Here is a 12,771-nt window from a genome sequence, read left to right as displayed (position 1 = left end):
GCAGCGCCACAGGCCACGCAGTGATTCCACAGGGAGGAAAAAGATATTCTTCTCATCCCCTTGTGCATCTCCAACAACAGTGTTTTCTTTGTCAACTATACTGCCCGTGTGATGTCTTTTGCAGGTTGCCCACATACTATGCGCCCCTCTCTCTCTCTCTCTCTCTTTCTTTTCTGCCAGTGACCTTTGTACATCCCACTTGTCCAAACGTTAGACCTCAGCCTCGACGGCATGCCGTGACAGTAAACCGACCACACCAATGTATTAGAAGCCCCAATAATGGTTCGTGCCTGGATTTTAGGGCTCTCAGGGTCTATGAGCCGATATCAATGACACGTCTCAGTGACCCGCTAGCTACCTGCGTCCATGCTACACAGATATTGCAAATCAAAGATGAGAATACATCATGTTGTTTTTGGTGTCTACTGTCTACCGCTTCTGGATTCCTTCTTCATTACGTAACTGCAAAGAATGTTAACAAAGTGAAACGGGAAAGTTGCAGTCTTGATGTGACAACATCCCGTAGACGTCACTCGACACCACATTCCCATTAATTTTGAGACGATTTGTTGTGAAGAGTCTGACCTACATGAACTGCCCTGTGATTATTTGTTTTTTTAACTACCCATGTTTGCAATCTCCTCTCTGAAGTCACTAGAGGTCCTCTCCAGAACAGACGAGACATGATGGTTATGACTCATTATGTTATACACATCAAAATCCTCAGCGTTAATTTGACTATAACAGTGCAAAAATGTACTTACTGTATTGAAAATTAACATTTTGCTATGTACCGTCTGCCCACATGGCACTTTCCCCAGTCCACGGGTGAGTGTGAGGCCTGATCTCAGGTATGTGGAAATGCCATGGACCCAGACAGACGTGTGACACGGGAAAGCACGGTCAGATCAGAGAATCCGTCCCGCCAACTCAACAAGCAGATACAGTCATTCTGACAGATTATACACTTTACTCCATCCTGTAATCATGTGCGGCCCCATAAAAGACGCTGACCTAACAATTTGAGAATCCCTGCTGTTTTGTGCGCCGCTCGCAGGCCCCCATTGCACGGTGCTATTACTGGCTTTAACATCCCTGCACAGATGTCAGGACCTCTTTTATGGAAACCTGGATTTTTCTTTTTCTTCAGGTGGGTATTTTGGACTGGTTCTCACATCTTTCTTTTTCTCCCCTTCATATCTATGGAAGCCTTTGAGGTCCACTCTGAAAAAAGGTGCCTTATCAATCCATTGATTGATTAAATTTTTGAATCCCAAGAGGGTAATTGTTTATGGTCTTAGTAGTTTGGGACACGGCGTATAGTTACAGTTCTGAATTGACCCCATTACCTTTCCTGGAGGCCCTGAGCGGCCGACGCTGTGATCTTGTCCAGACATCATTATTTAAGTTATGAATGAATGGTCTCGTATCCCTTTTGGCCCTCAATGAGTTTCTCTTTTGTCCAGCATGCGCTTAAGCCCCCTTTGGGCTTTAGTGGTAAGGGCAAAATGAGCGGGCCGCTACCCCACACAGACGTACATACACACACACAGACACAGGCCAAGCCTCATCATGGACACCCCATTGGCCTGGGCTTAGTCATGAGACCCCGCCACTGAGAAAGCTCTCATCCAATAAGGCGCCCCACAGGGAAAGCCCTGGTCCAATAAGAAGGCCCCCTGGGGTTAGGTGGGGGGATTACCAGCCCGCCCCCGGGGATTGGGCTTCAGGGACGAGGGAGGGGGGGCACGAGTCGAAGGGCCAGGGGACTTGGTCGCTAGGGCTGGCGGCCCCCTTTAAATAGTTGCTACGGGGCAGGTATCAAACTTGCGAGAGTCGCACATGGTCACGGTCATGGAGGGAATTAAACGGCAACAAAGAGACAGTTATTCTGCAATAATCCGCCCTGCCGAGGGCAAGTTATTCTCCAATAAACAAGAGACGGAGGAACAGAGCAGGAGAGGGCTGTGATCACAAGAGCATGGTGCTGTGTGTTAGACACACACACACACACACACACACACACACACACACACACACACACACACACACACACACACACACACACACACACATGCAGGTCACACCGCATCAGCTTGCACGCACAAACTTGATGTATTACGCACACTCTCTCTTTCTCTCCCCTCCCTCCCTCCTTCATTCCTTTCCTCTGTCTCATGCACACTCATATGCACTTTTCTCTTGCTTGATTGCACACACACACACACACACACACACACACACACACACACACACACACACACACACACACACACACACACACACACACACGTTCCTCACAAATTCTCTCACACCCACCATAATGTTGTTTTTACTACTAGCCTGTTAACTGTATACCTATCTAGGAGACATCCTTCGAATCAAGCAGTGTAATTTAACTTAAATCCAATATCACATTACCACTGCTAGCATTTCTGGGTTAGTTATATTGACATTGACCCAAAACCCAAAACTTCAATCATGTCAATCTGTAATACGTTAATAAGTTTGTGTCTTTTATTCTTGGTAACTACTAGTTCATTTTTAACTAATGCAACAATATCTGAAAAGAACAAAAAAACAAGTTTTACTCTTATGTACCTGTACATAAGACGTAACAATAAAGACTACCTTGGCAATGTAAGCACTATTTCCAGAATCAAAACCTTTATTTAAATAGATATATTTAGGAGAGTTTCGTTCTGCTTTGATCTGTTCTGGGTGGTCTTCAGCCAGTATGGTTCACTTTACCCCTAGATAGGTCAGTAGTGTGTCTAATCTAATCTCCTCCAATCTATTCTAATCTAATGAGGGACACGGGACAAAACATTGAACTAGCCCACATAAAAATACATTTTAAATGTATTTGAATCTTCTAGTTCCAAGGTCCTGCATCCCAGACGACAACCAGTAAGTTATTACATTCCTCTGGTGTCCCAAGTCTAAATGTGTCTCTGAATAGATCGCAGTGCTGCTTTGGGTCTCCACAACCAGAGTTAGGAAACTGATTTATCGATGTATTGTGTGTTATGATGATACTGCAGGAAGTAATTAGTCTTTAAGCTTAAAGACGCACTGAAGTGACATTTTCGGTCATTTTATTTTGAAGGTTCAGCCCGAAACGTCGGCTCAACGACTCTAAACCAATCAGAAGGTCCCACCCCTTCAGGCTATGGGACGTTGGATCTCAATCACTTCAGCCCGGCTAGTGTTTGTTTACAAGTGAGAGAGAGACGGCCAGTGAAGCACGTTTGCTACTACCTGGCTTATTTCTAACCTATAATGTTTTCAGATACATATTTTAGTGTGCAGATGAAGTTTAAAATGAGTAATACACTCATCTTCAATGAGATTCAAAACGGAGTATCTCTGTAATTAAAATCAGCTGTGTTTGAAGAACGTGCAGCTATGGGAATCAAACAGGTGCATGTAATCAAGATTCATTTATATTCGTGAAGGCTGTATTATGTCATCACGCAGCACGTTTTCGTTTACAGGAAGTAATTAAGATTGGCTTTTTAGGGACTTTAGATGTAAAAATTCACAAAAATTGTTTTTTTTCATTTTTTTTGGTATCTATTGTTAGGTATGCCCATATGATGACCACGGATATGCTCTAAAAGTGTGAAAAACATATTTTTCATTTCACTACACCTTTAATTGCTGTGCAACTAAACTATACTAAATTACAGTCGCATCTACTCAGGTATATGAGCACACTAATTTGGCATAGTTAAAAAATCAACTAGAAAGGTGTGCTCAGTAAAACGCAAATCTCTTCCAGGAGGCGTGCCCTAATAATAATAATAGCGATGTATGCAGTTAAATGTCTACCTACAGCCATGAAAGAGCATGTGATTACCAGTTGTACATCGTCTTTTCTGTCTTCCTCCCTCTCTCTCAGACTCATTCGTTGTCTGCCTCTCTCCATCTTTCTCTCTGGCTGGGGCATGTGGTGACAATGTTTTGGGGTTGTGTGCGAGTATGAAAAGGCATGGGGCAATGGGGGAAGGGATATAATAAAGGATTCTGTATACGTTATCACACGGTGCAACCAGAGTAGCCAGGATATATGGATGGAAAATGGTGGAAAATTTGAATTGAGTCTGAAGTTCTGACTGCGAGAAGGAGTTTATTCCACAGTTTGTGAGTCTAGTCCACGTGGAGCATTGGCCAGGGTGATCAAGGGAAGGCTCGAACAGCTTCCTGATGAAATTGATGTTGTCGGGTCTTAGGTAGGGATCGAGCTGAAGAATAGCAGACCCTTGTCGGGTTTGGGCTGAGCCGGGCTTGAACACTTCGGGCCAGGGTAATGCTGGAGTTTGGGCTTGTGTGGGGCTCTAATGCATGCCCCATAAAACACCATGCCCACATCCCAGGTCTTTTTTCTGTTTTTACTTTTTGAGATATTTAACCACTTGAACATTTGCAGGGGAACATTTGCCAAAAAAAACCAATCTACAAACTCACGACGTGTCATTGTGAGCTTGTAGACCGGCTATTTTTGGCAAGTACGGTTTACAAAGTCTAGACGGTTTAAGTGGTTAACTTTTAATCTAAAAAAGTTTCACAGGAAAAATAAAGGTCTTATGCACACCTGATCAGCTCAGAGACGGGTGCGTAGGCAGGGCACTACTAGGGCACTACTAGATAAGACAATAAAATAAAATGACCTGCACACCGTCTACACTTTCACAATGGATAAATAAAGGACGACTTTATTTAGGCAAAATAATAAATACATAAAGTTGTCCTTATTGTGCAAGTGTAGACGGTGTGCGTGTCATTGTAATCTAAAAATGTTTGCCATTAGTGTGTATTGCAAAATGTCATTTAGCTACAGTGGAGCCAGATATAATTTCTTAAATGTTCACACATTGTTTTAACCCTCTACGCCCACTTTTACACCACATAGATTTTGTGCTAATTCCTACGATGTAATCATCTAAGACGTGTGATTCATGCATTTTGAGTTTTGAGCATTTGGCCAGTTATGACCAATGTTTTTAATACGTAATGTTTGTTCCATTTTTGAAGATGTGCCACTATTAATCTAATCATAATGAGTGAGTTTTTTTTAAAGATTTGTTTTTTGGGGCTTTTCTACCTTTATGTGGATAGTATTAGTGGAGAGTGACAGGAAACGGGGAGTGAGAGACAGGGAGTAACACGCAGCAAAGGTCGTCGGGCATTAGAGCCTATATATGTGGTTGCGCCTTAACTGCTACGCCATCGGCGCCCGTAACAGCATTTATTTGTGTTCAATTAATGACACATCTCTTTAGAATGACTGACTAAGTAAAATGCTCTCACACACACGCACACTAACACATACATACTGTATACGCTAAAGACCATGGAGACAGGTGTGATGAAAGTATCCCCAACATCAATGAGGTTTACAGGCTCATTTACTATGCAGAGTGGCTCTGGGGTGTAACGGAACACTCCACATCCTCATCGTCGGCACTAAAGGACATCCTGAATTGGAGATGTCAATAGCCGGCAGGCCTATACACAGTATATATTTAAGACTGGGGAAAAAAAGCCAAGGTGTACTCTTAAACATGCTACAGTGGTGACCCCATGGTTTTGGGCTTCCCCCTATTTAAAATCCTCTGTTCTGATGTGATTTACTGTATCTGGAGATAAAATCATAGGACCAAAGATCACAGACTTGGCCAGTTGGCCGACAAATCAAAATACACAATAATACGACCTACATTTCAAAACACAAGAATTCACCATCTCTGTGTGATAGTCAGTCATCTCACTTATTTTATTGCACTAACTGCTAGTCTTTCTCTGTCTCTCTTTCCCTCTCCCCTTTCTGACTATGCCCCCCCCCCCATCTCTTTCCTTCATTCTCTCTCTCCCGTCTCTCCACCAGCTCAGAGTGTGTGAGTGTCCTTGGTTCAGCACTTCGTCGCGGTGCAGGTGTGTTGGACATGGTGTTCGAGTCTCCCTTCCAGCTGATTTCCTGTGGTTACGACACCTACATCCGCATGTGGGACCTACGGCTGAGCCCCAGGTACAGCACCATACACCCCCAACCTACAGTTCCTCTCTCTGGAGACTGTACTGGGGTCTGAAGACTATTGTGTCTGGAAACTCTACTGATGTAATAGTCTGTACTGATGTCTGTACTACACTGTACCACACATACTGCTGCACATAATGACACACACACACACACACACACACACACACACACACACACACACACACACACACACACACACACACACACACACACACACACACACACACACACACACACACACACACACACACACACACGGTGCCCACATTGGTGCAGACATTCTGGCTTACACCAGGCAGGGTGTGATAACACGGCTATCCCACGACGAGGGGAGTTAGTTGGTAGTGAGGTGGGGCTTGGGCGACAGGGGGGAGAATGTATTTCGGGGAAGGATCAGTCAAGTAAGACAAATGTGATCTGATTGGCAGCTAGCTCTGGGGAGTTTTGTGAAAGGGGGTGGGATCGGGGTACTGGTGGAGGAAGGCTGTGGGGGACCCCTCTTTAGACATCAATAATTCAGAGACTACCCTTCCAAAACCAAGCACCACACATACACACACACACACACACACACACACACACACACACACACACACACACACACACACACACACACACACACACACACACACAATCTCTCACACTCATACGCGCACAGCCGCACACACACACACACACACACACACACACACACACACACACACACACACACACACGCACTGTACATGCACACTCATACACATACCAAATCATCTCCCTCTCCCCTCAAACACCCACCATACATACACTCAAAAGTTGCACACACTACCCCAAATCAGCCTGCTCTCTTCTCAAAAGACTCCCAGTTTGTCTGGCAAGGGAACTGGGAACTGTGGAAGATTGTAACAATTCCTTTCCAAGTAAAAAACAAAAACTAACAAGCAAACAAAGCAAAAAACAAAAACTAACAAAAACAGCCAACCAATGCCTAAAACCCATTGGAAGCTGCTACACCAACTAATGACCTCTTGGTGGGCTGCAGACATCCCTTATTATTAAATTCAGGTTAATTCCATTCAGTTTAATCCAAAACTTCATTCACCCCTAAAGGACATGTCATGTATTGTGACTCTTCTGTTGTGAATGTGCTGGAGAGGAGATGAAAAGAAAGCTGTATACCTGAGTGTGTTATGTTGTTATTCTGAGCTCTCACCAGCACCTTGAGGACACAATGACAAAGAGTGACCTCACCCCCAGTGGACAGCAAAAATTAGGTTGTGGATTTATAGGTATCGTGTGTGTGAGTGTGAGCGTGCGTGTGTGTGTGTGTGTGTGTGTGTGTGTGTGTGTGTGTGTGTGTGTGTGTGTGTGTGTGTGTGTGTGTGTGTGTGTGTGCGCGTGTGTGTGCGTGTGCGTGCGTGTGCGTGTGTGTGTGTGTGTGTGTGTGTGTGAGTCCAGACGTGTCTGCTGCCCTGCTGTCTGCCTGGTCCCTCCCCATCACTTATTGATGATGCCCCACTAATGGAGGATCGATCCGTATTGGCAGAACCCCCAAAATACTTCCCCTCTATCAACCTAGCCCTCCCACTAACCCAGGCAGCCTACACACACACACACACACACACACACACACACACACACACACACACACACACACACACACACACACACACACACACACACACACACACACACACACACACACACACACACACACACACACACACTACATACTCAGTTTAGAGGTCCATGATAGTCCCTGATATGTAAACCCATCCATTTATTTTGATGTTGTCATGATATTATGTATGTACAGTATTTCTGTATCTCTTCTTTTTAATGTAGAAGAAAAGTGATAGCGTGCTCAACATTCTTGATACAAGAACCATTTTTTTTCACTCCAATTCTAGCATAGTAAAAATAAGTTTTATGTTGTGCGTGGGCAATGAAGTTATGTTCCTCTCTGTCTATTCTATTCCATTCTATTCTATTCTGAGCAAACAGGAAGTGTGTGATGGAGTGGGAGGAGCCTCATGACAGCGCACTCTACTGCATCCAGACAGATGGAAATCACATGATCGCCAGTGGCTCCGCCTACTACGGTGTCGTACGGCTCTGGGATAAACGGCAGAACAATTGCCTACAGGTACGCGTGTGCTTCTGCGTGTGTCTACTTTCTTTAAGCCGCACAACCCTCTTTTTTTAATAAGAGTGTTTGATTTCTTTCCTATTTTTTCCTGTAGTTTTTCCAGCTTTCGTCAGACCTAACTAGCAGTCCGGTCTACTGTCTGAGGTTCAACAACTCTCACCTGTACGCTGCCCTGGCCACATCCCTACTCTCCATGGACTTCAAACACACCCAGCGCCATGGCAGATAACACACAGCCTCGCAGATGGAAATGTTGTATTTCATTTTATTTAACTTATTTATTTATCTTTACTTCAGATAGGAGAGTGAATAGAGTACCGAAGTCCTGACGTCGCTTGTTCGTCCCCTGGGTCACGGAAGTAATTTTTCTATGGAGAATAACATTGGGTCATCTTAGAATCATCTCATATACGAATTGTGGTCCAAAAATAAACAAATTATCCCGGCGATATTGTCAGGGACATGGCTCTGTATCGTTTACGATAGTCAGTCACTCATATTTGATACAGTCTGTTTCTGGCAAAAATTGTATTAATTCGGCGGTGGTAACGTTAACGTTTCCTCACTGTCAGTTGATGCTTCATGTCCATATGAGTTAAACCGCTGTGCTAATTTGTTTATTTTTGGAACACAGTTCTTATATGACGCGATATTAAACACGTCTATGAATTCAGAATGTGGGGGAAACGTGACCCAAGTAGGACAAGAAAACAAGGTCAGAGAGAGGAAAGACATGCAAGACAAGACGGATCGGATTCAAATCCGGGTCCTTGTGCTTACTAGGGACATTATGGTCGGTTTACCAACTGGCTGAGCCACCAGCCACTTCCACACAAACACACACACACACAGAAACAGAAACAGACACAAATATACGCACACACACTTACCAGCCAGCCTGTGAAACTGTATTATTTGAATAAAGCTGTATATTTTGTCAATAAATGTGGTATTTTGATAAATGTGGAGGTGTTCATACATTTGGGGAAGGAATTCAACCCCAACAACATATGGTGTTGTAGTGCATATCAGCATGACTTGTAAGAATCAGGAACTGAGCATGATGACAACTAATTTTGACAAAGGTTCATTGACATAGTAGCACCGTTTATACATTTACAGTGCTATATACATCATCTTTGTTTGAGGTTATCTAACCAAAGGTTGGTGGGCTGATACAGCCATGCTGAGGTTGGATAACAAGGGCAACAATGAATGCTCAAAGGAGTAGTTCACCAAAAAAATATATGAAATATAAGATCATTTGTTGACCGGTGGAGACTCTCCTACCGGGGAAACAACCGGTCATCAAATTATCTGCTCAAGAATGTGTCTAAAACAAAAAAATATCCATGAATTCAAGGCTTCATGGGTTGTGTAATTAATTGAAAATAAGTCATTTTTTGGGTGAACTATTCCTTTAAGTATGTTATTTCAAATGTTTTGCTTTTTCTCCCCAATTTAGCTATGCCAAATGATTTCTCCCTGCACATATTTCTGTGTTTTGCACTGCTGTTGTATCCTACTGGCTCACCCGCCAGTGAGGAGCCCGCACCGGGAGGACATGGAGTCTTCATCCTACTCCTCCCGACCAACACTCCCCACTTACAGGTACCGCCCCAGTCCGGGGAATTAACGTGTGACAAATATCACCCTCCCCACCCGGCCCGGCTTCCCTCCCCCGAACACAGGCCAATTGTGTTCGTAAAGCCAGATGTACCGCGGTGGATTCGAACCTCAGACTCCGCGGTGGTGGGCAGCTACCTTAGCACTGCGCCACCCGAGCACCCTTAAGTCTGATTTATACTTGGTTCCAGATCTACAAGCTCTTGTAGGATGACACACAACGAGTAAGCCATATAACACAGCAGTGAAACCATATCCTTTATTTTCCATCCATAACAAAAAAGACCATAACATTACATTCATTGTTATGGTCCTGTATAGACACGCCCCAATTTAATGATGTAAATCTGATACGTCACGTTCAAATTAAGAAATTCCCTTTTGGCGACAGAAGTTGGTGGGTCAGACCAGTGTTGTATGGGTTACCTAAGTTACGTTACCTGATTGATGTTCGCCATGAGCGAACAGCTGGTCCATGCCTTTGTGGGAAAACATGACCACCAAACGTTGGGAAATACTATCGTAACAATCAGACTTATTACCCCCTTACCCCTGTTTAGTGTGTGTTGGTACTTTAGTTTAGGCCTATGACAATTCATAATAAACCTTTCCCATTAAGCAAGGACTGCTGCTACTGTGGAGTAATCAACCAACCTGGTCGAGGCACACGGATGCAGAGGAATGGATGTTTGCTTTGCTACAGACTACAGAGAAGCAGGCAAGGTATCAACACACCCACAACACTTGTGCCTGTGTTCTGACGTGCTAGCTGTTTGAGCTAACTATGTTTGCCGCCGATGGTACTTAACTCTGCGTGCGGGTCGCTGGTTAACAGAGGGAGTGCCGTGCCCGGCGTGGAGCTGATCAGGTACTGTAAATGGTTGTCGGCGGTCGGATCAGTGGATCTCAGTGCTCAGTGAGCTGGTATGGTGACTGGAGCTGTGTAGCCATTGATGCTGAAGAGAATCAGGGCTGAGAAGGACTTATGTGTTGGACTTGAGAAGCATGCTGGAGCCTGCTGATGAAGGACTAATCCACTGGCCCCAGGGTGAAAACGTATAGTATGTGTCTCACAAGTTCTCTCCCTTTTCCTCTCTCTCTAGTCTCTTATGCTCTGCATGCTTGTCTAGCTCTCTCTCTCTCTCTCTCTCTCTCCATCTCTCCCTCTCTCGTCATCTTATCTGCCTCCCTCCCCGTCTCTGCAAAACTTTACTTCTCTTTTACTCTCTCCCTCTTCCTCTCGTCTCCCCCTCGTCCCTCTCTCTTCCCCCTCAGAGAACACACAGGTTGTCGTCTCCAGACCATCGCTCTTTGAGTTGCTCCGTGCTTGGATCCCCACGCAGCCTTTGAAGGGATCAAGGCACATTAGCCCCCCCTGACAGGACCCAACCCGTCACTGTGGCAACGCACTGTTTTGCGTTTACAATACGTTTGACCCCGCCACCTGGGATCACACGCTGGCGAGGATCCGCCTGTTTGACCCCCAAATCCCAGCCTCACAATGCCAGGGATCCATTTGACGGACGTATATCAAATGTACACACACACACACACACATACATACACGTCTGGCATATCAAAGATGGGAATTATATACAAACCGCATACAGTACACCTGGCATGTCAGGAGGAGGGGAGGGGAGAGAGGAAGAGAGACGAAAGGGTCATTTTGGTGCAGAACACGGGTGTGTGTGTGTGTGTGTGTGTGTGTGTGTGTGTGTGTGAGAGTGGGAAAGAAGGAAACATTAGTATGTCAGTCTGTGTGTGTGTGTGTGTGTGTGTGTGTGTGTGTGTGTGTGTGTGTGTGTGTGTGTGTGTGGCAGGAGGCAGAGGGCATTAGATGCTGCTGTGACTGTGTGTTTATGTTAGACAGAGAAAGGCTAAATGAAAAACCTGTGAATAAGTGGGCGTATTTGTGTGCTTAGATGTAATACAATTATGTATTTAGTGAGGTGTACATGTACTGTATTGTACTGTATAGGTAAGACTCAAACATGGGCACTTGTCTCTCAGAGGCAGGTTTAATCCATTCAGACCGTGAACGCATCTGTGTCATTTTAAGATTTCTTTGGCAATTAAAACATAGCAGATATACAAGCTCATAGTGCGGCACTGAGTGCCGTGCTATGAGCTCTGCTATTTTAGAGAAATCGTCCAAATCCTTACAGGTTTTTAAAAAAGAAATGGTATATAATGTATTAGATCAGTTGTTCTCAACCTTTTCTGGGTCAGGGCCCACTTGAAAATCCCAAAAGCGTTCGCAGCCTACCCATCTGACAAGATAACACGGCAGCTGATCAGATGGGTGGGTCACGTGCATATTTATTTTAATGTAAAATATTTTTTAAAGATATTGCAAAAAAACGTGCTTCTCGATGAATCGATTAGATAGATAAAGTTGGTTATTGGTTCTAAATTTAAAAATATTAATATCATATCATTACAATCTTGGCAATTATTTTGGGGGCCCACTTGCAATATCCTCATGGCCCATCAGTGGGCCCCGGTCCACAGGTTGAGAACCACTGTATTAGATCATAATGGAACGTGGGGCCATCCATTAGCTAATATGTCAGAGAATGGCCAGGGCCCGTACACACATTGCACACCCATGCAGGAGATGTTTGGGCCCCAAGGGATGACCCAGAGTTGAATTAATCATATGTGTGTGTGTGTGTGTGTGTGTGTGTGTGTGTGTGTGTGTGTGTTTTTCCTGGTTGAGTGGGGGGCATCTCCATGACAACAACAACACCAGCCGCCATGTCAGTGGCAACCAGGAGGGTTACTCCTGAGGGTTACTGGTACGTTATAGCATTTTTGACTGAATTTCTCAGCATGAAGCTTAGCAATAGTACAATGCTGTAGTTGAGATGCAAAGGACAACAGCTTTAAGAACTTAACTGTGTTGCCCTTACTTTTCATGGTGTGTGATGTTAGCATTAATGGACTTGACGGTGTCAAGTCCAAAGGAGGT

At 44.4% G+C, this 12,771-nt stretch overlaps 1 protein-coding gene across 1 annotated transcript in view; it reads left to right on the top strand.

Annotated features, from left to right (window-relative positions):
- The window catches only part of fbxw4 (F-box and WD repeat domain containing 4), a 75,606-nt gene that overhangs the window by 37,337 nt on the left and 25,498 nt on the right, over positions 1–12,771 (top strand). Inside the window, exons 7-8 of the mRNA XM_084076693.1 lie at positions 5,891–6,031; positions 8,027–8,168. Of these exons, the coding sequence (XP_083932819.1) occupies positions 5,891–6,031; positions 8,027–8,168 (283 nt within the window). The remainder of the gene's footprint in view (positions 1–5,890; positions 6,032–8,026; positions 8,169–12,771) is intronic.

Source organism: Gymnoscopelus microlampas (genome assembly GCF_963454915.1).
Source record: "Gymnoscopelus microlampas genome assembly, chromosome: 13".
In the NCBI taxonomy this organism is placed as follows: domain Eukaryota; kingdom Metazoa; phylum Chordata; class Actinopteri; order Myctophiformes; family Myctophidae; genus Gymnoscopelus; species Gymnoscopelus microlampas.
This window is presented reverse-complemented; position numbering and strand designations above follow the sequence as displayed.